Below are 23,068 nucleotides of genomic sequence, written 5' to 3' on the forward strand. Positions count from 1 at the left end.
GAGCCCTCCATCTGGCCTGCATGGGGTGCAGGTGGTTGGACTTGGCCTGTGGTCCCAGGGGCTGAAGGGAGGTCCCTGGGTATGGGTCAGGACATGGTCCCAGGAGTGGGGGCTCAGCCTGCCACCACTTTAATGGGTGGGGCACGCTGCAGTGTCCTGGTGCCCGAGAGTGAGCTGCAACCCTGTCGAGATCGACTTCGCTCCACGTCTGGTGCAGGCAAGAGGAGACATGTTTTAAGAGTGGCCCCCAGACATGGAGTCCAGTCTCGCCCACTCCGCATATGGGTGTCCCTAGGGTTCCAGCCTTCCTCAAGGAGGGCCCATTCCTTTGGCATCCTAACAGAAGAGTTTCTTGTGTTCAGCGGGAGGCTGGGAGCGGAGCCGGGGCAGCTGCGGCTGGTCCTCCTGCCCTGGAGCGGGAGGCATTCTGAGAACTTCTCCAGCCCAGAGACACCCCTCCTTTCAGGTCAGGCTAACCCTACTCACCCCCCAATTCCCTGGGTGTTTCTCTTCCAGAGGTTGCAAATTGGTGGCCTGCACAGCTGTTTTGCTTCCCACATTTTCTTTAAAAAAGGATTTTACGTGAAAATCCAGCTTTCAAAATTCTTGGAAACAGTCAGTCGCTGTGCTGACACTGGGCCGGCATCCCGCACGTTCCCAGCGGCAGGGCCCTTCTGGGTGGGGCGCTCCCAGCACCCCCGCCCCACCCCGGCGGCTCTAGTACACTCGCGCTGGCTCCAAATCCTCCTTTCCTCCTGTCGTCCGTCCCTTCCTGCCCCTGCCGTGTCTTAGGCGTCCCTTCGATCCACCCTCATTACCGCACGGGGGTCTACTGCCCCACCACACACACTGTCTCCTTCAGTGGGTCGCAGGCTTCGTGCGGGGCAGGAGCAACCACTGTGCGCCCGTTGTGCTTCCAGAAGCTGGCCGGGGGCCTGGTACGTCGGGTTGTCAGTGACGTGCACTGAACAAATAGGCCTCTCGCCTCTGCTCCCACCCTCCTTTGCCCTCAGGGCTTACACCCCTCTCCAGACTCAAGGTAGAAGGACAGGAGCCCCAGGACTTCCTGACGGGGAGGGGTGTCACGCGGGTCTTGGGGGAGCGAAGGCACGAGAAGGCCACCTTGCCTGGCCCTCCTGTTCTTTGAGGCGTTGGCCTCTGCTGGAAGTTCCGAAGCACCCACTCGCTTTGCTTTGTTTGCGTTTTAATTCAGGGCATCGTCGCAGGGCGAGGGATGATTTCACACTTTTAATAAGGGAATCTTCGATCGAACAGCCCCTGTGCTATCCCATCAGTCCACCGGAGCACCAGCCACGGGGACGACTCGTTCACCAAGTAATCGCCAGCATTCAAGGCCCGGACGGGCGTTGTGAGATGTCGGTTGAATGAGTTTTTCGTAATGAAGTGCCCGTGCCCTGTAAGGCTTGCACAGTCCGATGGCCTCGTGGAGCTTCCCACATGCAAAGTCCAGCTAAATACCTCGGCATCAGCATCCCCCGGTCCCCACTGCCGGTGGCCTGGGGAGGCTGTCCCCAAAGCTCTGCAAGACACCCACTGCTAAGCTCCACACACTTTGCCTCCTCTGCCCCGCCCCTTGTCAGAACTTCCTGCCCTGGGGGGCGGGGCGTTGAGGGCACAACTCCGGGGACACCATTCTCATCGGCCCCCTCAGCACAGCTCCGCGAAGGACACCACAGGAACGATGCCCCTGGAGTTGGGCGGCATGGCGATTCTGACGCTCACACGGGGTCACAAGGACCTGTGGCCCTGACTCTGAGCTAAGACTGCCAGGGCCTCTGGACCAGGTGCAGGGCCTCCTCAGACCTCACGTTTCTATGCCCCAGCTGCCCGGAGCACCCTCGCCCCGCACACTGCGGCCCAGAGACGTTCCTGCATGGAACAGAGGAGGGGGCAGGTGTGACTAGTGAATCGGTCCCTGTCCTGACTGCAGACTGGTCCCAAGAGGACCATAATCCCACCCCACTGCTCCCCACCTCTGGCAGAGACCTCATCCCAAACCCTTGGTTGCAGAGAACAGGATCCGCGGCGGCCCAGGCCTGGCAGGCCCCGTCCCAGGGCCTTGAGGCTCAAGATCTGTGACCCGAGAGGCCGGATTCGGAAGCTGCCTGGACCCTGGAGCAAATGGTGGGCGCCCCAGCCAGGTGGAGGCTGGCCCACAGGTCATGAAATGCAGGGTCCCAGGCCTTGGAGCCAGAGAGCCCCGATCTGAACTGGGGCTCCATCTGCTACTAGCTTTGCAGCCATGCAGCAGTCACTTACCTCTTGGAGCTTCACTTTCTTAAGGATACAAAACTCACCGACAGCTCTGCTGTGAAGGCTCAATGACAACACACTCGCAAAGCCCCTGTCTGGGGCCTGGCAGAGTGCACAGCAACAGTGTATGTTCCTCCCTCTCAAGGGCTCTCTGACTCCCGTCTTACTGGCCGTAGGAAGTGTTCTGAGCTAAGGAGAAAGGTTCCGGTGGGATATTCCTATGGCTGCTGCCAGGATCAGTTTGCAAGGCCCAGCGAGGGACAGTACCTACCCCTATGTCATCATCGCAGTGGCAGGACAGCAAGGTAGGGCTGGAGCAGAGCCTCCCCAGATAGCTGGGCTTGTTAGAAGTGGACCCAGCAGAACCAGCGGTGTCCTGGGGACTCTAACAAGCTGTCCGTTAGGAACGGTTTGTCTCCTCCACACCGTCGATGACCACACCTGGTAGTGGGTAGAACCCACTTTAGGGACAGGACAGAGGGCTGCTAGACTGGAATTAAAACATGAAATCTGCATGGGGGGTGGGGAGGCATGGCCCAAGAGACACCTAGAGCTGGAGGGGTGGGGTGTGGAGGGCAACACAGGGGCTCCGGCACAAGGCAGAGAGTCCCCTCATCTCTGACCACCGTGTGCTGACTCAGTGCACCTGGAGACCTTGTACCCACCTGCCATCAGACGAAGGGGGTGTTTTCCAGGGCCCAGTCCCAGGGTCCTGCTCTGCCTGCTGCCTCCTCTGATGTGCAGCATCCTGCCACCGCAGCCAAGCAGCCGCCCGTGCCCCTCCCCCCGCCCCCGTGGATGTCAGCAAGGGAGGGGCTCAGCTTGTGCCGCTTAGCAGGTTTCCACAGCCCTCTTCTTACTAAGCAGGTTGGCGTGTGGATGTGGGAGGGCCTAGGGTCTGATCCCTCTCCCGAGGCCCAGCAGGCCTGAGGCCACAGCACACCTCGCCCCAGGTTGTCTACACCCTCCTCATCCCTATTCGGTTGCCAGGGAGCTCTCAGTTTGCAATGTGAGTCCCCTTCATTATAGAAAAGGGAGCTTAATGTTCTAAGAGCTCACCTTCCTCTCCTCTCCCATCTTTTCCTCCTCCTCCTCAATTCATCCAATGCTAAGCAAGCATTGTCCACCATCTTTCACATCACAGAAGTGGACACTTCTCTGTTTTTTAAGACATGCCCTCTGGGCATGGACGCAGCAATAGAGAAGGGATGCTTGGAGTGAATCACACTGTCACCTGATTGCCCCAGGGATCAGCCACCTTCCAGGGTGGTCGGATGGTGTAAGAGCTCAGCTACAGGATAGGCCCAGTCTGCAACAAGAGCTAGGGCCCAGGGGAGGCCAATTAGAAGAATCCTTCCAGGGCAAGGGTGGGGCTAAGTCTATAACCAGGGTAGGGCTCAGCCTGTGACCAGGGTCAAGGCTCATTGTGTGGCCAGGGTCAGAGCTCAGTGTGACCAGAGTCAGGGCTCAGTCTTCTCTCCCTCATTCAGCTCCCTGATCTAGTAATAAACCTTTCTTCACATACAAAATGCAAAACAACTTAAAACCTTCTAGGGAAAAGAGAAAAAAAGAAACTTCCAAGGTGGCTGGTGGCCTCTAGGACTGCGGTGCAGCCACGCGGCGGGGCACTTGAGGCCTACACGGCCCGGGCTCTGCTGCCCTCTGTTCTCCTTGCCACGCCCGTCCATGCAGCTTTTGTTCCAGGCCTACGAGCTGCTCGCAGGTCCCTGAAGTGCCTGGTTTCTTCATGCTTTTGTGTTTCTCAAGACCATTTCCCCTTGTGGCACTGCCCCTGCCCCTGCTCAGTATTATGTAGCGATTAGAATCTCAAGCTCTAAAGTAGACCAAAACTGGATTCAAACCTGCCTCCATCACTTCCTTGCCGCGGGACTTGGGGCAAATAGCTCAGCCTCATCGTTGCGCAAAAGTCAGCTATGATACCCGTGCGTGGGCTGGTGTGAGGTTTTCCTGGTGAGCTCATGGACAGGTTTTAATGCACATTACTCTTTTTACCTGTTAATTATTCCCCATTGTGTTTGAGATGTTTGATTAACACTCGGCATCCCTTTCCTACCATCTCCTAGTGGCCTTGCTGGACCGCAGTGGCCGGAAAACTGGACATGCAGGGCTCCCTTGCAGCCGAGGCTCCGTGCGTGCACTGGGGCCAGCAAGTAGAGGCGCTCTGGCAAGGGTGGGAGGCAGATTTGGGGGCCATCTGCGGCCGCCCTGGGCTGGCTCCGGCAGGCGAGCCTGACTGTGGAAAGGCAGCAGCATCTCGTGCCTTCAGATTCGGGGTGTGGGGGGGCAGCGGCGTGGATTTCCAAGCCCTGGAGCAGGCTGTGGAAGCAGGTTCTTGAACCCAGTGGTTCCAATGACTCCTCCCGGCTCCTTCATATTCTTCCTGCTGCTGTAACTAGTTACCACGACCTCGGAGGCTTTTAACAACACAAATTGATTCTCTTATTCCAGCTGTGGGGGCCCAAAGTCCAACATCAGTTTCGCTGGGCTCAGGTGGAGGTTTCGGCCGCTCCGTTTTCCTTCTGGAGGCTCTAGACCCCGTTTCCTCGCCTCTCCCAGTTTCTAGAGGCCACGTGCCTCCCTTGGCCCGCTGCCCCGTCCTGCATGTTGAAGCCAGCTCCTGTTCTGTTGTCCCAACTCCTTTGTCTTTTCCTGACTCTGCTCTCCTGGCTCCCTCTTGGAAGGGCCGTGGGATTGCATTGGGCCCACCTGGACCGTGCGGGGCCCTTTCCCGTCTCAGGATTCTTAATCACACCTGCAAAGTTCCTTCTGCCGTGTACGGTGACACTCACAGGCTCTGGGGCTTAGAACGCGGCATCTTGGGTACCATTATTTAGCCGACTACATGCCAAGGCAGCGGCCGCCTCGCCAGCCAGCCCTGTGATATCCTGTATTCTGGAAGTGATTCCCGAACACCAGCCTCAACTGGCTCCTCTGGCCCTGTCAACAATTTTGTAGGCACCCAATACCCTGCACTGAATTCCTTTCTGCTTAAAATGCAGCAGCCGCTGTTCACTGCACCCAACCATCACTGATATAGCAAGCGTCCCTCAAGACTCAGCCAAAATGTCACCGTGCCTGGGAAGTCTTCCACAATTTCTCCAGGGTTCCTTGCTCTCTCCTCTGGACCCCACAGCTCCTAGATCAAATCCATATAAATGTTTTCCTCCCCTAGTAGATCATGACTTTCCCATCCAGCTACGGCATGGAGTGGAACACGCAGCCAGGCTGCGTATCGAGTGCAGGTTCCTGAGCGCCAAGCCTGGATGCAGCACATGCAGGTGTGCCCCGGAAAGGCAGGGGACGAGCCGGCCACGGGAGGAAGGAAAGCTGGGAGAGAAAAGCCGTCTCAACTCACAAGCCACAGCAGCAGCCGGACACATGTGCAGTAGCGCATTCTTCACCCCGGAGCTGCATCCCAGTCTGGGGTTTTGTGGCCCTGAGTTCTGAATGCAGAAACAATGGTGTGCGACTAAAGAGACAGGCCCCGGCACACAGAAGAGTGTCTGGAGTTAAATCCAGAAAACACCCAACGAGCAGAGGATGAATCTTTCTTGATTAGGGGCAGGAGAGCAAACGGGCACAATGACATCCTTGGTCCACGACAGGCCCTCACTCTATCCCACCTGGGACAGACAAGCAGTCTGGCCCGTCAACCCAGAAGGGCAAGCCCATGCCTGGGTGTGAATGGAGCAAAGAAACAGTTCCTCAAAAGTGTCAGATGCATGCAACAAACTGGAAAACTTGGTGTGCCACCTTAGAGGAGTGGACGTAGAGGTGGCACACGACGGGTGAGAGACAGCGTGCAGAAGGCCACCCGTGCTGGCAGGCAAGAACGAAGAACCTCGAAAGGCCCTGCTCTGCCTGTGGCTAATGCATGCCGTGACATCAGGCACACTCCCTGGCCTCAGTCTCTTCCACCGGTCCGGTGGGTACAGGAGACTCCGTGCTGAAGGAAAGCAAGAAGGAGCGGTGCCGAGTGAGAGGCTCGGAAGGCCAGGGGAGTGGGGATGTGGGTCCTGGGCCGTGGCGGGAAAGAGCTCTGGCTGGGGAAGGAAGGCTAAGAGGCCTGAAGTGTCACTAACGAGGTCCTGACAGACACGCAGGGCTGGGCGCGGGCCTGGAGAGCCAGCCCTCCTCCATCCCCACGCTCAGCACACATCCACCCAGGGCCACACACACACAGGCCAGGAGCAGCCGAGGCAGAGCAGACACACGGGACCAGACTGTCTTCCCAGGAGCCTCTCAGCCCAGGTGTCCTGCCCTGCCTCGCTCCACTCCCAGGCAGGGAGAGTCCGGCCAGGGCCCGGGAGAGGGTGAGAACGGGGGCCTGCCTGCCAGCCCATCACCCTCTGGTGGGGGTGCGGGGACAGGCACCATGTCAGAGCTACCTCTGACCTAGCTCCTCTCCTTGAGGAAGAGCTTCTTTCTCTTCCCCAAGCCAAAGCCAATAAGCCCATCAAGCTCTGAGAAGGCAGAACGGACCTGCAGGCCAAGGTCTGCGGTGCCGGCGCTCAGTGGCCCTGGCTGCCTCCCTCTCCGTGCCTGGGACTCCTTCAGCTACCGTCTCCTCGGGCTGAGCAACGGGCAACCCTCACTGCCTCCACCTGCACCCTCCCTGCACCGATCTCCCTGAACACCCTGTCTGCCCGGCTGTCCCCTCTCTACTGGTCTCGGGTCAAACCTCTCTCCTTTGTCCTGGCTGAGTCCAATGCCATCTGCTCAGGTCTATCCAGTCACACTGCTTAAGTGCAGTGAGGTGGCCCCACGAAGCTCTGTCCTTTGGGGAATCTCTCTGCATGTCAGTCAGCTAGGGCAGGGAGGGTCATACTCTTGAGCCCACCTTACAGACGCAGCCTGCGAGGATGCAGGTCTCCCAGTACCCAGCTCCCTCGGGTCAGGGGGTGGCTCCCCACACAGAGCGTGGAGCAGGCGAACAGAGCCTGGGAGCCTGCTCTGGTAAATAAATAAAAAAGAATGACTTGCAATTACCATATCCATTGTTTCTGGGTGCATAAGGGCTTCTAAAAGATTTTTAAAATAGATTATTCCTTTAAATAGCTTAAGCACCCTTTGGTAGCCTCATTTACATTGTTCATGTGCTGGGAAATCCTTTTTTCACGGGTAGTGCAGAAGTAAACTTCAGCCTCAGTCGTTTCCATTTGGAGACCAGAATTAATGTGGTTTAGGTACTTCCCTGCCCGCCGTGTACCACAGGACAGGGGCTGCTCCGTGCCCAGCCCTGGGCTGGGGGGTGTGCAATCCAGACCCGCCCTGGAGAGAAGGAGAACTCCCAGGGAGCAGTGAACACGCACGTGCTTCATCATGGCTGTGCGACACAAGGGGCAGCGATCTGGGGGATCCGGGAGGGGTGTGTAGGACACGCACAGGCCAGGAGAGGGAGGGCAGATCCAGTGGTGAGGGGAGCTTGAGTAAAGGCTTATAAACACGAGTGGATATGAGACGTGCAACTTCTGCCACTCGCCGGTCATCTCTGTCCCCTTCTCCCTTATACGTCCCCCTGACTCCCTCATCACCCACCCTGCAGACAGAGCAGAATGCACACGGCACCGCCGAGCCCATTCCAAAAGCACCCTAGGTCCAGAACCCCTGGCTGCCGGCACGTTCTCCTGTTGGGCTGACCCAGATCCTCCCGGCTGCAGTGGCTAGGAGGACACTTGAGAAAAGCAGCGCAGATAGAGTCACCAAGGAAATCAGCACCCCGGCCATGCCTTCCAGGCCACCAAGGCCCTCAGCATGATCCCCCAAGGAGGGGGAGCTCCCTCTGCACCCTGGCCAGAGTCAGTTCCCGGAACGTTTGCTGAAGCTGCCATCCACGAGCACATGGACTTCGATGCAATTACAAAAGCTATACGAACAAGAAGTGCATTCGCAATTCACAATTGCAAAGATGTGGAAACAACCCAAGTGTCCATCAATACATGAGTGGATTGATAAAATGTGGTATATGTACCATGGAGTACTATTCAGCTTTAAGAAACAATGGTGATATAGCACCTCTTGTATACTCCTGGATAGAGCTGGAATGCATTCTACTAAGTGAGGTATCCCAAGAATGGAAAGACAAGCACCACATGTACTCACCATCAAATTGGTATTAACTGATCAACACATAAGTGCACATATAAGAATAACATCTATTGGATGTTGGGCAGGGGGGAGGGGGGAGGGAAGAGAAGGGAGGAGGGGGTATATGCATACACAAAGAGTGCAATGCGCACCACCCGAAGGATGGACATATTTGAAACTTGGACTTGGTGGGGGGCAAGGGCAACATACGTAACCTAAACATCCATACCCCCATAATATGCTGAAATAAAAAAAAAAAGTGCATTCGTTCATTAGCAGCAAATTACACTAAATTATCCTTGCCAATAAGGCAAAACGTCAGTTCAGTGGCTGGTAGGCTCTGAGAGACACATGTTGGTCCCTCTCCCCACCCCCAACAGTGGGGGTCACGCTCTGCAGGGACCTTTTAGGGGAGGATACTGGCACACAGGAGCAGAAAGGAAATGGAAGAGGGCGCAGACCAGGCCCCAGGGAGCACGACGGCCTGTGAATTACAGCAGGTGGGTGGACTCTGGGTGGGTGAGCTTTGAGAATGAGGGAGGACTAGAGGCCAGAGAGCTGCAGGAGTCTGAGGGGAGTGGTGAGGAGAGACGCTGAGCCCCGTCACTCTGAGTGCTGCAGGTGTGCGGCATGGCAGGGACCCCAAGACACCCTGGGGCGGAAGCACACTTGAGACGGTGGGGAGGAAAGCAGGAAGAGCGCGAAGGCTCTTACCTCCCTGAGCCTGGCACACGCACACAGACCGACGGCTACAGGGAGCAGGACAGATGGTCCTTCCCTCCGTGGAGAACACGGTGCTGGAGGGAGGAAGCAGCCAGAGCTACCCACATGACTATGCACATCTGGAGGCCTGGGGGAGACAAGGGAGAGACACAAAGGGAAAAAGGGAGTCAGTGGCAGGAGGAGGAGGAGGAGGGGACGCAGGAGGACCCTCCATCTCCTATACTAGAGCTGAAAGGAGCTGAGCCATCCCCAGTGTCACCCCACCCTTTCTCGCTCTCCCAGGGCCTGGGCATCTGGTCTACTGAGGACAGAAACTCGGAATTCCTGCTTTCCCGCAGTCCCCCACCTCACAACACAGGGAACAGGGCGTCCTTCTCGATCACTCCCCTCAACCTTCCTTGCTCCTGTATTTCCTGTGCTTCCCTTAGTTAGAAAACAAAAAACCCTTGGTTTGATACAGTGATCACCGAGGACAGCTGGCTTAGCTCGAGTGCCTGGTCTCAAAGGTCTCTGCCCAGGGTTGTCCTTCTCAGTCCTATTTTACATGAACTCGTAAGCTAGGCTAGAGCCCCTGGGGTCTGCACGTCAAATATTTAGCAAGGATCTCAGCCAGTGCATCAGAACCGCTGGTGATGGAGCCCAGGCAGTGGTATTATTTAAAACTCCCAAGGTGATGCTAATGTGCAGCCGGGGTGTGGAACCCACTGGACCAATGGCATCTGGAGCTGCATCACCAGGAGCATAGTGCCCAGGATAGAGGAGGTGAGAGCTAATCTATTACGAGCTGAAACATCACAATCCATGTCAGGGGACTCAGTCTGAAAGGAACAATGATGAACACATCCAGAGGAGGGCGCTGGGGTTGGAGAAATCATATTAGCTGAAGGAGGGGAGGGGAGGGGGATATTTTGCTGCTCAGATGCTGGAGAAAGGCTAGGAGCAAAGGTCACAGACCCTCTGTGTGAGGGCTGGGATATGTCTGCCCTGTGAGACTTGGGCTTTTCTCTGTTCTAACAGAGTGCTGCCTCGTTAGTGATGAAATAGTGTCGCCATAATTACCTGGAGCTGGTAGAGCCAAATGGCAGCTTATGAGTGCCCTGGGACACGAGTGCAAAGATTGAACTCGCCCTGAGGCACTTACATCCAATAAGATGCAGAGGAGCCTCCCCATCCATCACAGTGTCGTGGGTGCCGGGCTCAGCCCAGCCCTGGCACACACGCTCAGACCACAGTGTGGGCCCACACCACCCCGCAGGAGTAGGCAACACTCACCGCAGGACCGGAGGCCCAGAAAGGCAAAGGCAGCTCCTGGAGAGCTGAGGCAGTGGCAGCCAGTAGCAGATGCTGAAGGGCCAGGCAGCCCAGAGGCAGTGAGAGACGGGGCTGACCGCAGGCCCTGCACACTGCTGAGTCGGGCTCCGCCCCTCAGGGCCCTGACACAGCTGGGCACGAATTCCAGGCACCATTTCTGCCCCATCTACAATCAATTTTGCTAGTCACTCTGGAGTTTTCTTCACTTGCATAGTCTTCCTGCCAAAGGGACTGGCTAAAAAGGCAGCCTAAACAATTGGCAACTCTACCGACATTTAAAATGCACCCAGAGATCCCACTTCTAGGGCTCTATACTACAGAAACTGGAGCACAAGGATGCATTGTTTGTATCTAAACTGTAAGAACTAACAAAATACATTCTAGAACAGCAGTACTATGAGATACTGTGTAGCCATTTAAAAGGAATGAGGGAGGTCTTTGCAAGAAGCTTGATTCAAAATAGTGTGTACTGTAGGATTCCATTCATTCGAAGTTCAAGAACAAACAAATCTAATCTGTGGTGAAAACAGCCAGGGTGGGGCTGTGGACTGGAAAGGGACGGTAAGGAACTTCCTGGGATTCTGGAATTGCTCCATCTGGTACTAGTTATACGGGTAGATTTGTGTGAAAATTCATCGAGTCCTACAGTGAGAATTAGCATCTTTTAAGCACCAGAGGTATGTTACACATCAATATGGAAAGTGGAGGAGGAGGGCACTCTAGAAGAACTGACTTGGGAAAAGAGTAAAGAAAAACAGCTCACGCCGGTAATCCCAGCACTCTGGGAGGCCGAGGCAGGAGGATCGCTTGAGCTCAGGAGTTGGAGACCAGCCTGAGCAAGAGCGAGACCCAGTTTCTACCAAAAATAGAGAAATTAGCTGGGCGCAGTGTCGCGAGCCTGTAGTCCCAGCTACTGGGAGGCTGAGGCAGGAGGATCGCTCAAGCCCGGGAGTTTGAGGTTGCTGTGAGCTATGATGTCACTGCACTCTAGCTGGTTGACAGAGCAAGACCCTATCTAAAAAAAAAAAAAGAAAGAAAGAAAAACAGGATAAAGAAGTTGCAGAACAATACATATGCTACCATTTGTATAAATGCGTAAGCCTGGAGAAACCGGTCTGGAAAGACAGCAAACCCTCAATGACGCTTCCTCGGCGGGGAGGACTACCTTTCCGTATCATCCGCATCTGCAGTGTGCGATCCCGCTGCCCAGACCCCGAGCCCCCACCCGTGGCACACCGGCCTCTGAGCTGCTCTCTGAGTGCCCTGCACCTGGAGGCCAAGGGGCTCGGCTACTCAGGGCAAACTCTGGCTCCAGGTCTCCGCTCCAGACGTGGGCTCTGCAGCAGGATCCTTGGACACTGCCCGGCTGAGAATCCGCCGGGACCTCTGCTCACACGCACCAACATCCCACTCGGCGCCGCCTCTGGCACAGAGGAAGGCCAGTGCCGCTTCTCCCGTGGAAGGCACCGCTGCCGTCTGTGTGTGTGAGCAGAACACTCTCAAACACACACGTGGAGAGGCCTCGCCACCAGTCTCTTCCCCGTCTCCTCTCTCTGGGTGGCGAGTGGTCGGATCAGCCAACTGGTCTCCACAACCCTGCTTACAGATAGTCCCAGAGGTGAATTCTGGTCACACCTCGAGCCGAGCAAATGAACCTTCGCTCTGTCCCCTTTAATATGGATGTGACACCTGCAGGCTCCAGCTTGTCGCACTGTGAGAATTATTTCTCCATTAAAATGCAGGCGTTGGCGCGGTGCCCGGGAAGGACGGCTAAAAATACTGCTGTCCAGGGTGCTCGGCACCAGAGGACTTGGTGGCCTCTCTCTGCCCCTCACCTCCAGGCGAGTCCCGCGCCTGCTGGACCTCCCCCAAGCACTTGAGACAATGTCCTGTGTGAGCCTTTCCCCTGCCCTGTCGCAGTCGCTGTGCCTGTTTTACAGAGTGGCAAACTGAGGTTCAGACAGCTTGCTCTGGGCCACTGTGTTCAATCTACAAGTCGCCTAGGCAGCAACAGTGCCCGGCCCAACTACAGGGAGGGAAAACATAACCCTTCGTGTGCCCAGCACTTTACAGTTTGCTTCATCCACCCCTCACGACAATCCTTCGAAGCAAGAGCTATCACTGCCTCTGCCCTGCAAGTGGGCTGAGATGACACGCTCGGGCCACAGTGGCTGCAAGGGGCAAAGGCGGATCTCCGGCACGAGTCTCTCCATTTGAAACCCCCACACGGCACTGATGACGGGACTTCGAGCAAGGTGACCCATCTCACTCCTAGCGCCATCAACTTTGTAACAAATCCTTCCGTTTGTAAAGAACACCTTACGCTTTTCAGGAGAGGATTCATTACCCCTGTTTGCCAATAAAAGATAAGGAAATAAGGTTCAGGTATGAAGGGCGTGGCCACAAGTTAGTAGAAGAGCCAGGATTGAAAGTCAAGTGTCCTGACCCCCAGCCCAGGCCTGTGCAGCCCCGGGATTGACCGGCTGGCCCAGGGCTGAGACGATGGCAGCTGGGGGCAAACGAACGCAGTGCGCTCTGCGAGCGCCACCTCCCCCAACCTGGCTCTCTGGAAGCCTGTTTGCCTCCTCTCAGGCTTTCTAAGTGGAAGGTGGTTAAAACCTCAGTCCTATTTTTCACGTAAGAAAGCCAAGGCCCAGAGAAGGGAAATGCCTTGCCAGGGTCACAGGGCAGAACTAGGCCCTGGGCCAGACCCAACTCCTGGCCTGGTACCCATCCTGCTGGGCCAGCCAAGAATAGCATGCAGAACTCCTTTCCTGGCATCAGCTTCTTACTGGGTCTCAGCTTTCCAGCCTGTGAAATGGGGACATCAGCAGAGCCCCTAAACAAGCCTAGGGTTTGAGTCCTGAGGCAAAGAAATCAGGTGATGCTTCCAGGGCTGGGAGGAGACCCATATACTAAGGTCTGGCTTTCTGGACCACCAACTCCACTCCACCTAGAGGGAAACTGAGGCCAGGGAGGGACCACAAGGGCCATGGAGACCCAGTGACTTACGGATGGTGATGAGAGTGAGGAGACCCAGGCACTCGTGTCCTGGACTGAAACGTCCAGAAGGGAATCCTCCCTGCGGAGTCCCGAGCGCACCCTGCTCCCAAACACTTGACAGAGGAGAAAGCTTTTTACAAAGACATTTATTTTTCCCAAAATACATCCCCAGTTTATAAAACTCCTCGGAGTCCCACATTTAAATTAGAAATCCTCACATCTTCCACTGCTGGGTAGGGAGAGATGCCATCCAGAAGGCGACGGAACATCACAAGTTCTGCTCTACTGGAGGCTGGGGGCCGGCCGGAGGCAAGCCAGGAGGTGTCTGCCCTGGCCCCAGAATAGCACCGTGGTGAGAGTGGGGGGGAGTCCCCTCTGTGTCCTGGAAGCCCTGCTGGCCCTGCCCCACCCCAGGCTCCGAGAGGCCCCAGGCTTCGCCCACGCTGCTGCTATGCAAGGTGTGGAGGGCCTTGGCCACCTGCTCACACCTGGAAAGACACTTTGGAACCCACCAGATGCCCTACTTGTGGCAAGGGGCTGTGTTCCTCCCTCTAGGTTTCTGCCCCCACCCTGTGCTCTGGGTAAGAACCAGGGGTGGGAGGGGGGTGAGGTATCCAGGAGGCTGTGGGCACAGCAGGGAGCAAAGCAGGAGCTGCCCGTGAACTGCAGGCGGTGAAGCTGCTGCCCAGCTGCAGGGGCAGACGCTCGAGGGAGGGGCCCCCACCGCCTGGCACAGTGCTGACACCCTGTGCTTGCTCGATACATGTTAATTAAATGGATAAACCAAAAGGAAGAAACAAAGGCTCCAACAGCAGGAAAAGCAGAGGGACAGAAGCTAACCCCCAGGGGATCCACTGAAGACCCCCAGAGAACCAGTGTGACCAGCACACGCTTCCCGTGGGGAGGCCAGGCAGAGAAGAAGGCCTCGCAGGGCACAGCCCGAGGCACCGCGCAGGAGACTGGGCCAGGGGAAGACCACATGCGTTCCGTGTTCCAGCACGTGCACCTGTGCGTCTCTGCACACCTGTGTGTGGCAGGGGAGAGGCCTTGTCTTGACTTGGTGGGGAGGGAAAAGGCCAACTTTGGGGCCAGAGCGGGAGGAGACAGGACGAAGAGACAGCCACAGGGCTCTAGGAGATGCCGAGGCTTCGTGCCCTGCCGGGGCAGATGGGACTCTGTGCAGGGGTTGGGGACAGGGCCGAGCAACCACACCCAGTGTATCGGGGCCACTGGCAACACAGCAAGGGGCGACTGTGCATCGTGTCCTTGGAGAAATAAGGCAGGGGTCAGTCTGAATATTGCGCCCTTTGGGGGAAAAAGGCAGTCAGATGGCCCGTGTGGCATTGGAGGAATAGGGTGGTCGTGTGGTCCGTGGGTCTGTGCACTGTGTCCCTAAGAATAAGGCAGCAGGATGGTGTATGTAGTGTGTCACTGGAGAAATAAGGCAGCAGGCAGGGCGGCTTGGAGAAATAAGGTGGGGGGTGGTCTGTGTGCTGTGTCCCTAAGAAAGAAGGCAGCAGGATGACTTGGGAATCGCGTCCATTGAGAAGTAAGGCTGCAGGGTGGCCTGGGTGTCACATCCTTTGGAGAACGAGCACACCTGCCAGAGGGGAACCCATCTGCTGGGGGCAAGGCTCACACTGGGCCCCAGTGCAGCCAGAGGATGGGAGTCCCAGGGCGGGGGCAGCAGCTCCCTGGTCCTGGTGGTCAGGCTATTTCTTGTCCGTCCTCTACATTTCATGACAAGAAGAAAAAAAGGGTGGGGGAAAGTATTAAAGCCAGAAGCCCAGGCACCGGGTCACATAACTCAGGCGGGGAGTGTGCGTGACACTGGCCACGGCAGTCCGACAGACAGCCCCTGTGCTGACCACCGCCCTGGAGCCCAGGCACAGACCTGGGAGCCGGGCACTGGGCATGACCAGGAAAGCCCCTGAGGGAGACCACCCTCCCCTCGCCCGCCTCCCTCTCCATCCCACAGGCCCACCCACACTGCCCTCCCACCGGCCCTCCACCTCCCATCTCCCCCACCGTCCCCCCAGTCCACCCTCCAAGGCCTGGCCCAAATCCCTCCTCTGGCGGAAGCCCTTCTCCAGTGTCCCCCTCCATGCCAATTTCCCCAAGAATGACGCTGTAGGGAGCCTCCTTCCTTCTGGCTTCCTGTCTTCACTTCGAGGGGCACAGCCCTGACCTCATTCCCCATCCTGACCTGAATGGAGTTGGGGAGAAGGGCTCGGCCCACCCTACCCCTCCCTGTCCTGGTCTTTGGGCCTGTCTGTCCCCAGGAAAAGGAGCTCCCCCACCTGGACACCTCTGCAGTCGTCTAGCATGGCCAGAGACTGGGGCCAGGCTGCCTCGCGGAGGAGCAGGATGAGGCAGCCAACCGCTCTGCCGACCTGGCCCCAGTCTCCGGCAACTCCTCAAAGCCAGGCTGGCATTGTGATCTCCATCTGCTCAACTCTCCTGATCATTTGGTTCCAAGCAACAGGGAGGAGAACAACTTATTTCCTACATTCCCTAATGTGACTGCTGTTATAATGTGAATACTGACGACTGTTGACGCTTACTAACCACCTACTATGTGCTGGGAACATGGCTGCCCAGCTGAAATGGCTTTTCAAGCCTCGCCTGAGTCAGGGGTCCCGTGACTAGGTTCCGACCAACAGAAGGTAAGCAGAAGTGACGCGCTATTTCCAGTCAAGCCCTAGAAGGAAACTTGCCCTCCCCTTCCTCTCTCCCCACTGCCTCTGCAGGCGGCATGGAAGCGGGAGCAGCCTGTTGGACCTGGGGATGGAAGCTCTGAGTTGAAGAGGGCAAAACCCAGGTAACTGGAACCTGGCTCCAGGACGTCGTGGCTTTAAGATTACCTGTGCTCAGACTTTTACTGGAGAGACAAAAACTCCTAACCCGGTTAAACCCCTGCCATATTTGGGTCCTCTTAGCACAGCTGTGACCTTGGTGACTCAGCCCTCTGCCATCTCACCGGGGGAAGGTGAGGCTGCTCTTCCGGGGAGGGAGCCTCAGGTCACCAGTGAAAGGCGGACACCCACCCACACCCCCGCCTCCTGCACACGGAGGCACCAGCACACAGACACGCAACCCCGAGCACCGCACGTCTTTACCTTCTTTGCTTTCGGAGTGTTTCAGAGGCTGCAGGGCTGCAAAACAGGAAGGAGCGTGTGAGGGAGGAGCGTGGAAAGCAGAGGGGTAGGGTGTCTGGCGCGGGGAGAAGGGAGGGCCAGAAGGACCAGGAGGAAGGGGCAGGAGGAAGAAACTGGCAGGGTAGGGACAACATCACAGCACCAGGGACCCTGGGCTGCTATCCCAAGCCCCAGTCCCAAGTCTCAGCTCCACTCTGGTTTGTCACTCCTCTCTCTGGGCCCCAGCTCTCTGCGTCTATAGAATGGGGACAACCCCCCAGCCGTCCAGCGAGCTGGAGATATGGAAGTGCACTGAGCCCATGCTACACACAAGGTGACACAAGGAGCTAAAGGAGGCTGGCAGACCTGCAGGCACCCCCAGCTGGGCCTGGGACCACGTGGACCGGAGATTGACCGAATCTCTAACCCACCCTCTGTCCCCACACCCTCCCTTCTGCCAACGACGTCTGCCTCTGAGCATGAAAAATGAGGTCTGATCCCAGAGCTCTCCATGCCTGCCACACTGGGCACCAACAGGCAGAGAATTAATTGGCATAATTTACAGCAGTCCCCAGGTGTCAATCTCCTGTCTGCGGGGGTGGGGAGGAAACTGCTGTCAACGGCAACCAGGAGGAACCCGCCTCTCCCAGCCCAGGAAGCCCTGGAAGTGAAGCCTCCCGTGGCCACAGCACCAGTGCCTTGGCGTCCCCCTGAGCAGGGCTCCCGGTTTACCACGCAGTGTCCTTTGCAAAGCACCTCCCAATCCAGTCACTCGAGAGAACTTCAAAACAGGCCTCTGGTGCCACCAGGGCAGGGTCAGAATGACATTTTACAGATGGGAAATTGAAGCCCAGAGGAACAAAGCACCTTGCCCTGAGTTAAACGGCCTCTAACTAGAACAGGACAGTCTCAGCTGTTTGCCTGATAATAACGGGACTCCAGTATATTAAGCACTTACTAGGTGCCAGGGATGGTACTAGGTCCTTTATAGACATTATCACATTTAATTCCACCCAAACGACCTACGAACCTGCTATATGTCCATTTTATTAATACATATGGGGAAACTAGGCCAGAGAGGCAAAGTGACTTGCTCGAGGCCACTCGGTTTACGTGAGGTGGAGCTGGAACTTAAACCCAGACTGCCCTGTGTCGAGTCCCTGCTCCTACCCCTGGGAAGCCATCAGACTCCGCAGTGCAGGGTCGGTCAGGCAGAGTGGGCCCTGGCGGAGGTGCAAGGTTGGCAGGAGAAATGAAGGTGCACCTGGCGGCGGTCAGACCTGCCGCCGCGCCCAGCTCCGAGCGAAGAGCCGACTCACCTGGTCAGGGGGCCTCAGTCCAGAGGACACACTTCATTCAAACCTTACAGCAAATCTGGCCCCTCCAGATCCTGAAGTCCTTTCTCTTGTCCCTTGTGTTCCTCCCCCAGCCAAGAGGGCCAGCTCCAAGCTCAGACTCACCTGTCTTGGATCCTTCTCCCTCTACATCCTGGTCCTCAGCTCCTACAAGACAAGAACTCGGCGTGAACAAGCATCTTTCTCAGCCCCACCTTCGTCCCTGCCCTTCCCCAGCGGGGAGTGCAGGAGGCAGGCAAGCGGGGCCTGAGCAGGCCTGACCTGTGCCCCGAATGCCGGACCCAAGGCTGCAACTTGGGGTCAGGGCCGAGCCTGTGACAGAATGAGGGGGCCCCCAGCCTGGAGCCCGGCACTCACCTGGCCAGGGACCACCTCCCCACCCCCCAGCCCACCCCCTCACCTCACCCGCCCACTTGCTCACCGAGCCCACCACCATCCCCCTCCGACAGATGCACCCGCCCAGCCGCCCATGCACTCAGCCTTCCACCTGCCCGCTGCACAGGTACTCACCCCCTGCCACCCGCCATCTTCTCCTCCACTGTCCTTCCTGAGCCCCAGCCGTCTCCCAGCCTCTGGTGACCCACGTACTCTTATGCCCCTGTGTACCCATGTGTCCATTCCCAGGGTCAACTCACTCACCCGCCAAGGTCCTCTGACCCACTACCAACTGCCAGCGTCCACTCAGACTGACCCTCGGCCCAGCAAATGGCAGCTGCTTCCGACTCTAGCCACTGTGAGGCAGACACACACTCCTACCCTGCGACATGCATTTGTGTCGTCCCCATGCTCTAATCTGCCCTCACTCAGACACGCTCACGTGACTCCCACTCTCCCAGGCACACCTGTGGGACAGACACACTCATCCCTTGTAGCACCCGGCCCTCCACACCCACCACCTGCGGCCACGCTCACATCCACTCATCCTGCCACATGTGCACACGGACAGGCTCACACACGAAGACATGGTAGACTCAGTTCACACACACACAATCTAGGCCCATGTGCACACCCACACTCCTCTATCCCTAGAAAGTGACACTACTGATCTCACGCACACACGCCCCCTCCCACTCACCTGCATTCTCCTCCTCGCAGCTCTGTTTGATCTTTCTCCAGCACACGAAGGCCAGGGCCACCAGCAGTGCGACGAGACAGATGGACAGCCCCACGGTCACCCACAGGGCCTCAGGGGGGAATGTCATGGGCTGCCCTGGGAGGGGAATTGGGGAGAGTGAGACCAGCATGCTTGGCTCCCATGGTCCAAGGTGTGACGGGGGTCCCCACCCTCACTGGGCCCTAACACTGAATAAAACTCACTTAAGTTCCGACCGCCCCTCCCCATACCACCCCCAAACCCTGACAGCCACGGCGCAGGGCTCATGCCATGTTGTGGACATGCCGCGACCAGGAAGGGCTGAAGAGGCTGTGGTAGAATGACGCTCAAGAACCTTCTATGGCTCCCCACTGACTTCCGAACAATGCTTCAAGCTTCTCAGGATGATCCAAGAACCTCTATGCTTTCACTGCCGACGGCGCTCCCACAAGCATGGTGAACGTTCCTAAAACCCGCCGGACTGTCAGTAAGGAGTGTGGCAAACGCCAACCCCACAAGGCGACACAGTGCGGGAAGGGCAAGGATTCTATGTGCCCAGGGAAAGCGCGTAGTGACCGGAGGCAGGTGGGCAGACGAAGCCGACTGTCCCGCAAAGGGCGGGAAGGACAGAGAAGACGGGCCAGGCGGCCACAGGTCTGGGCAGCCGCCGCTGGGGGATGCGAGCGCGTGGAACCGGCAAGTCATTCAGTTCTAAGCATCATCTTTTGTTGTACTACGAACATAACAAAATCTTGAGGTTATGTTCACTTCAAAAACGAAAAAGTCAGAAAGGACCTGTGGAATCCGGCCGCTGCCTACCCTCCCTTGGCCTCTCTTCCTAGCTCCGCCGCAGGAGCCTCCGCCCCAGCCAACCTGGGGCCGGCCGGTCTCTGCAGAGACCACCGCTCTTCCCAGCCGCACATGGGCTCTTCCCAGCCGCACACGGCCGCCTGCTTCCCCTGCCTGCCAAGCCCCGCCCTCCACCCGCCCCACATTCACCCCTCAGGAGCCCTCCCCGGCGACAGCCCCCTCCCGTGCATCAGGAGTCAGCACACTGCAGCCCGTGGGCCAAATCTGGCTGGTGGCCCGTTTGTGTACAGTCCGTGAACTCGTAGTAGTTTTTACACGTGTAAAGGGTTACCGAAACAGGGTAGGGGGAGGAGGAACAGAAGGAGAAGCAGCAGCCGCAGAGACGGTATGTGGCCCCTGAAGCCCAAAGCACCCACTCCGCAGCCCCTTACAGAAACATCTGCCGAGCCTGCACGTAGATGAGGTCACGAGGGCGCTGGAGCAAGTGTTCCCGGAGCTTCCCCAGGGACTCGCACAGGTCTGGAGGGGCCTCGCCAGGGGGACACTTATGTGAGACACTGAGGCCCCTCCTGTTAGGTGTCTGTCAGGAAGGATGGAAGCCCGGCCAGGGCCAGCAGCTGTCCTGAGCACAGGCCCCCCTGGCTCCTGCAGGCGCACCAGCCTCCGGCCCAGCCTGGGGACCCACGCTGCGTCCTGGGCACAGGCCTTGGGGGAAAAATCTAACGAAAGACAGCACTGCTCTACTCCGCTGTCCGGAGCCAGCGAGCGCGCAGGGCACTGGCAGCTTCTGCAGGGGCATCACCAGTGCAGCAAGCAGTGCCATTAACCCTTCGGTGGCAGAGGCCTGGCACAGACGCACCTCGGGCAGCGATCTGCAGCAGATGTGACCTTCAATGGGCATGGCTGGCAAAACTGCTGCTCCGGACATTGGAAGCAAAGGGACCCATCACCCTGGTAAGCAGGAGCCGGAGTGGTGGGCAAGAAGGAGGACAGCAGGTGACATGGTGGCCAGGAGAGCCAGTCCATGAAGCACACATAAGAAACCCCTGGGAATCCCAACACGAGGCTCCAGCAGCAGAGGAGGGAACAGAGCTGTAGAAATACTTGAGGGGAGCGTCGCTTTCTGTGCTTGCCCCCTACACAGGCGCTGGCGCCTAGAGCACAGACCAGACTTGTCCTTGTTCACCCAGGGAAGGACAGAGCCGGGGCTCAGGCCACGTCTCCAGCCTCCACGCCCAGGCTTGCTCCATGAAGCCCCCTCCACGGAGAGGCTCCGCCCAGCACACGCAACCTCCCTAACCTCCATCAGGTGTGGGAGAGACCAGCTGGAGGACTGACAGTCTGAGTCCCGGAATGTTTTACACGGCACAAAGCTGCCCGAAGCGAAATACAGGCCAAGGGCTCCAAAGTAGGCCAGACCCGCTCTAACAAACAGGAGGCTGGCTGGCGGGGAGGAGAGAAAATTAGGCTGAGAGGCCAAAGTTGGATTCTGATCCTGGTTCATCTGCTCACAGCGGGGCGCTGGCGCCCAGGTCCACAGATGCCGTGGATGAGTTTAGAGAGGCCATGAACCCTCCGCAGTTACATACAAACTACTGCATTTCTCATTTATCCAGTTTTCTAAGAGGGACCTGACCCCCGAAAGATTCAGAGCCTGTGGCCTTGGGAAACTCCTCACGGGACCACAGTTTCCTCATCTGTGAAATGTGCTTGGCAACAACGGCCACTAAATGGAGCCACCTCAAACGTTACCTACTGACGGTTACGCTCACCAGCCCTTTCTGCACAGCACTGCAAATGACCACCAAGTCCCCTTGTCTTCCGAGGCCCTCTCAGCTCCCACATGCCGCTGGAGGCTTCCTGACCACCACCCCCTTCTCCTAAAGCGTCACCTTCTCCATCAACTCACTCTATCTTACATTGCTTATTTTCTCCAGTGAACACCATCTTCACTACCAGAAAACACAAGCTGTTCTCTAAAAGGTCAAGATGTCTCAACATCCAAGAGCCCAGGCTAGTGACTCTCACAGAGACCACAGACCCAGGGGGTCTCCAGGGAGAGGGTAGGTTCAGTCTCAGGAAGGGGGTGGGCAGAGGGAACACAGCCTTGCCAGAAACACCTAAAGGAGGAGGAGGAAAGAGCCTGAACTCCTGGCAGACAGAGTGATGGGCTCGGACTCTGAGCTTGTCACAAGTGAAGGCCACACAAGGCTCAAGGGGCAGAAGCAAGGCAGCAACAAGTCGGTGAGTCCCGAGGTCTCTGGAAACCCAGAGACCTGGAAACCCAGGGGAGAATGGAGCTTGTGTGGGCTGGGGGTCGGGTGGAAGTCGTGGGAAGAGACAAGAGGAGAACCAGACAGACAGAACCTGCTGTCCTGACCTCAGAGTATGCAGGGAGGTACCTGGGAAAGCTCGGTTGGCCCAGGGGCAGGATCGAGGAGCCAGACTGAGCAGGCAGGCCTACAGAAGGACTGGGTAGACCCTGCCTCTCCTAGCCGGAACATGGGCCTCCCCATTCCCACCCCCGGCACAAGGGGTGCCCACCTGGGCTAGGACCTGGAAACCAGAGACTGAGCGGAGAGCCAAAAGGGCGGCCTCTATCTAGTGTTTGACCACGTGGAGGCAGCAGAGACAGCCCCAGCCAATCCAACCGCCGCCTGGGTGGAGCTCAGGTCTGCAAGAAGGGCTGGCACTGACGCAGGTGAGGGGGACTGACCACCTGGAGAGGCCCAGATGTCCCCAGGGCTTCAGAATCTGATGGCACCCATGGACGCAGCAATACCTTCCCACCACCTGCACAAGTTCCCCTTGGAAAGCACACCCTCACCATGTCCTGGGGCCATGCCCTGTGGCTGCCCCAGAATTTCCGCCCACATTTCCAGATTCTAGGCAGGTACTTTGTCGGCTACAGAAGCAGCATTAAGTGCTACCCTTAAGTGTTCTTAGAAAAGCAAATATTATGAATGATTGTCCTCAGCCCATTAAAGTCAATCCTTTAAGAACTTCTTGTTGGGAAGAGTTTGAGACACCTGAAATCCATGAAAGTGATTTTTAAAAAATCTTCTGACCACCCAAACCTATAGAAATTCCAGCTTTGGGTCTAATAAAGAGGTAGCTGCTCCCTCCGCCCTTCCCCAGCTGTCCAGCTGCCCCTTCACCTGTGATGGTGACGGAGCCATGCGCGTCCTGCTGCAGCACCGGGTTGCGCACCAGGCAGCTGTAGGTGCCATTAGCGCCCAGCACCACCCTCAGGA

General features: G+C 57.3%; 1 protein-coding gene across 1 annotated transcript in view; it reads right to left on the minus strand.

Moving 5' to 3' along the window:
- Nucleotides 1–13,550: 13,550 nt before the first annotated feature.
- The window catches only part of CD276 (CD276 molecule), a 28,222-nt gene continuing 18,704 nt past the window's right edge, over nucleotides 13,551–23,068 (minus strand). Inside the window, exons 5-9 of the mRNA XM_012640661.1 lie at nucleotides 22,973–23,057; nucleotides 18,987–19,121; nucleotides 18,017–18,058; nucleotides 16,539–16,574; nucleotides 13,551–15,149 (exon numbers count right to left, since the gene is read on the minus strand). Coding sequence (XP_012496115.1) covers nucleotides 15,127–15,149; nucleotides 16,539–16,574; nucleotides 18,017–18,058; nucleotides 18,987–19,121; nucleotides 22,973–23,057 — 321 coding nt within the window. The 3' untranslated portion in view covers nucleotides 13,551–15,126. The remainder of the gene's footprint in view (nucleotides 15,150–16,538; nucleotides 16,575–18,016; nucleotides 18,059–18,986; nucleotides 19,122–22,972; nucleotides 23,058–23,068) is intronic.

The sequence above is a fragment of the Propithecus coquereli genome, unplaced genomic scaffold, assembly GCF_000956105.1.
Source record: "Propithecus coquereli isolate 6110/MARCELLA unplaced genomic scaffold, Pcoq_1.0 Scaffold155, whole genome shotgun sequence".
In the NCBI taxonomy this organism is placed as follows: domain Eukaryota; kingdom Metazoa; phylum Chordata; class Mammalia; order Primates; family Indriidae; genus Propithecus; species Propithecus coquereli.